Source organism: Saccopteryx bilineata, chromosome 2, assembly GCF_036850765.1.
Source record: "Saccopteryx bilineata isolate mSacBil1 chromosome 2, mSacBil1_pri_phased_curated, whole genome shotgun sequence".
NCBI lineage: Eukaryota > Metazoa > Chordata > Mammalia > Chiroptera > Emballonuridae > Saccopteryx > Saccopteryx bilineata.
In genome coordinates this window covers 155,942,222-155,944,337 of record NC_089491.1, presented here as the reverse complement: position 1 = coordinate 155,944,337, position 2,116 = coordinate 155,942,222, and the positions used below count along the sequence as shown (strand labels likewise).

General features: G+C 45.9%; 1 protein-coding gene across 1 annotated transcript; it reads right to left on the bottom strand.

The window, feature by feature from the left end:
• Window positions 1-462: 462 nt before the first annotated feature.
• LOC136323009 (PIN2/TERF1-interacting telomerase inhibitor 1-like) lies at window positions 463-1,461 on the bottom strand. Its single transcript, XM_066254838.1, is given in 4 exon segments — window positions 463-576; window positions 579-898; window positions 901-1,186; window positions 1,240-1,461. Coding segments are annotated over 4 exon segments (942 nt in total).
• Window positions 1,462-2,116: the final 655 nt, after the last annotated feature.

Genomic DNA, 2,116 nt, shown 5'->3' with positions numbered 1-2,116 from the left:
CATATTTTTTCACATAAGAAAATGGAGGATTATATATATATATGTATATATATATATATATATTTTTTTTGCCTCTTAATCCTTTAGTTAGACTAAGCCCTTCAGCAGGAAGCACAATTCATTGTTATTGAAGGGAATCAAAAGCAAATATAGACTGTGATATATCTACACACATGTGTACACATACATAACTTGATGTGTTGCTACAAATATGAATGAACACTCGTGGTGAAAGTCTCAGTCTACAAAGAAATTTGTTTATGAGAGCCATGATTTGGAACATTAAAAAGTTCTTCTGGGAATATGATTAGGGAAAAACGTGGTGAGAGGGCGAGACTCGGCAATCCACGGGCATGTTAAAAGATGTGCACACACTCTCCCGGGTGAACTCTGCTCTGACTCCAGGCCAGGGTGTTTTCCTGGCATGCCCTGAGTGGTTGGAAGGCCCCAGCTCCAGAGAATTTATCTGGAACCTTTCTTCTTTTTCTTCTTTTTCACTGGTGTTTCATCTAGTGTAGCATCCACTGCCGCCTCAACTTGCTTCTCTAGCTTTTTCTTTTCCCTTTTTTTTTTTTGAGCTTTGGTGGCAAGTCCTGGTCATCAAGTGGCCACACACAGCTCTCTCCACCCTCTGCAGAAACATCGGAGCTCTCGCCACAGTGCGGGCCTCTGAGCTGCTGTCCCACCTGGTCTCTTTTTCTCTTGGTCTTGGGTTGGGTGTAATTCTCCACAGATTTATCCTTTGCCTCTTTCTTTCTTTTCTTTCCCCTTTTTGTTTCTATCTGGGTCTCTGGAAGGTCAGGCCCTGCAGCCATGACCTGTGGCTTGTTCTTCAGCTCTGCCATCCACTTGGTAAAGTACACCTGGATGGTGAAGGCACTGGTAGTCGTAGTGGAAGTTCATTCCCATCTGGAGTGGTGGGACTGGAATTGTCCTCGGGAGTCTTCTTACTCTGTCTTTTCCCAAAGATGCAGTCAAGATCTGTTGTGCTCCGAGAGGATAGATCCTTCCCTTTTGTGAATTTCTTATAATGAACACGGTTTTTGGAGATTTTGGACTTTTCTTCAAGGCTAAAAGACTTCTTTCCCTTGTTGTCTGAGGAGGAGTCTGCTGTTTCTGGTCCACGGCAAGTGTTCAGTTCAGCCAGCAGATGGTTACAATCATCCTGATGAGCAATCCAGTTGTCCTGAAACACACACACACACACACACACACACACACACACACACACACACACACTTCATTATTGATCGTTGCTCCAAGTCCCAGGTGGTTATTTTTAACTTGAACTTTAATGTGCTCTGTGGCTCCTTGTTCTTGAGCCCCTAAGCCCTTTCCTTTAGACCAGCCCATCTTCTCCAGCATCCTCTGGCCAAACTTGGAGTCATCATTGCTCCACGCAGTATTTCTTTGATCCAGAGCCCACTTCTGCTTCCGACAACGCTCAGCCAGCATCGACATGTCGTAGAGCCTGTGACGCCGCAGGCCTCCGGACGGAGAGGAGCAACTGAAGCCACCGGGATGCTGTCCGCCAACAGAGGCGTTGGAACCGCCTGACTCGCACGCCGGCAGAAGTGCAGCGGGGAGGGCGCGCGCTGGTGACGGCGCGCGCTGGTGACGTCAGTCGGATTATATTTTTTGTCTAATATCACATGGCTTGTTATAGAATTTGAGCCCAAATAGACATGCTACACTATAACATTGCTACCAAGCTGATCAATACACATTTATTGAGATCCAACTATATTGAAGGCACTTGAAAGTTACATGCATACTGACAAACCTTTTACAGCAGTGCAAGCATTGCTTGCTCTATGGGTTAGAACCTTACCTATTGGGACTGTAAGCTGTATGAGGCCAGGCACTGTGCTGTCTGTCCCCTGCATTGACGCATACACACAGCCTTTTCTCCCTGTTCACTAAGTGAGGAAAGAGAGCAATGCTCTTTCATGTTATTCTCAGCCAGAACATACAGATGATGCTCATTGGTATTAACAGTTAGAACTAACATTTATTGCCGACCAGGTGGTGGTGCAGTGGATAGAACATCAGCCTGGGATGCAGAGGACACAGATTTGAAACACTGAGGTCGCCAGCTTCAGCATGGGCTTATCTG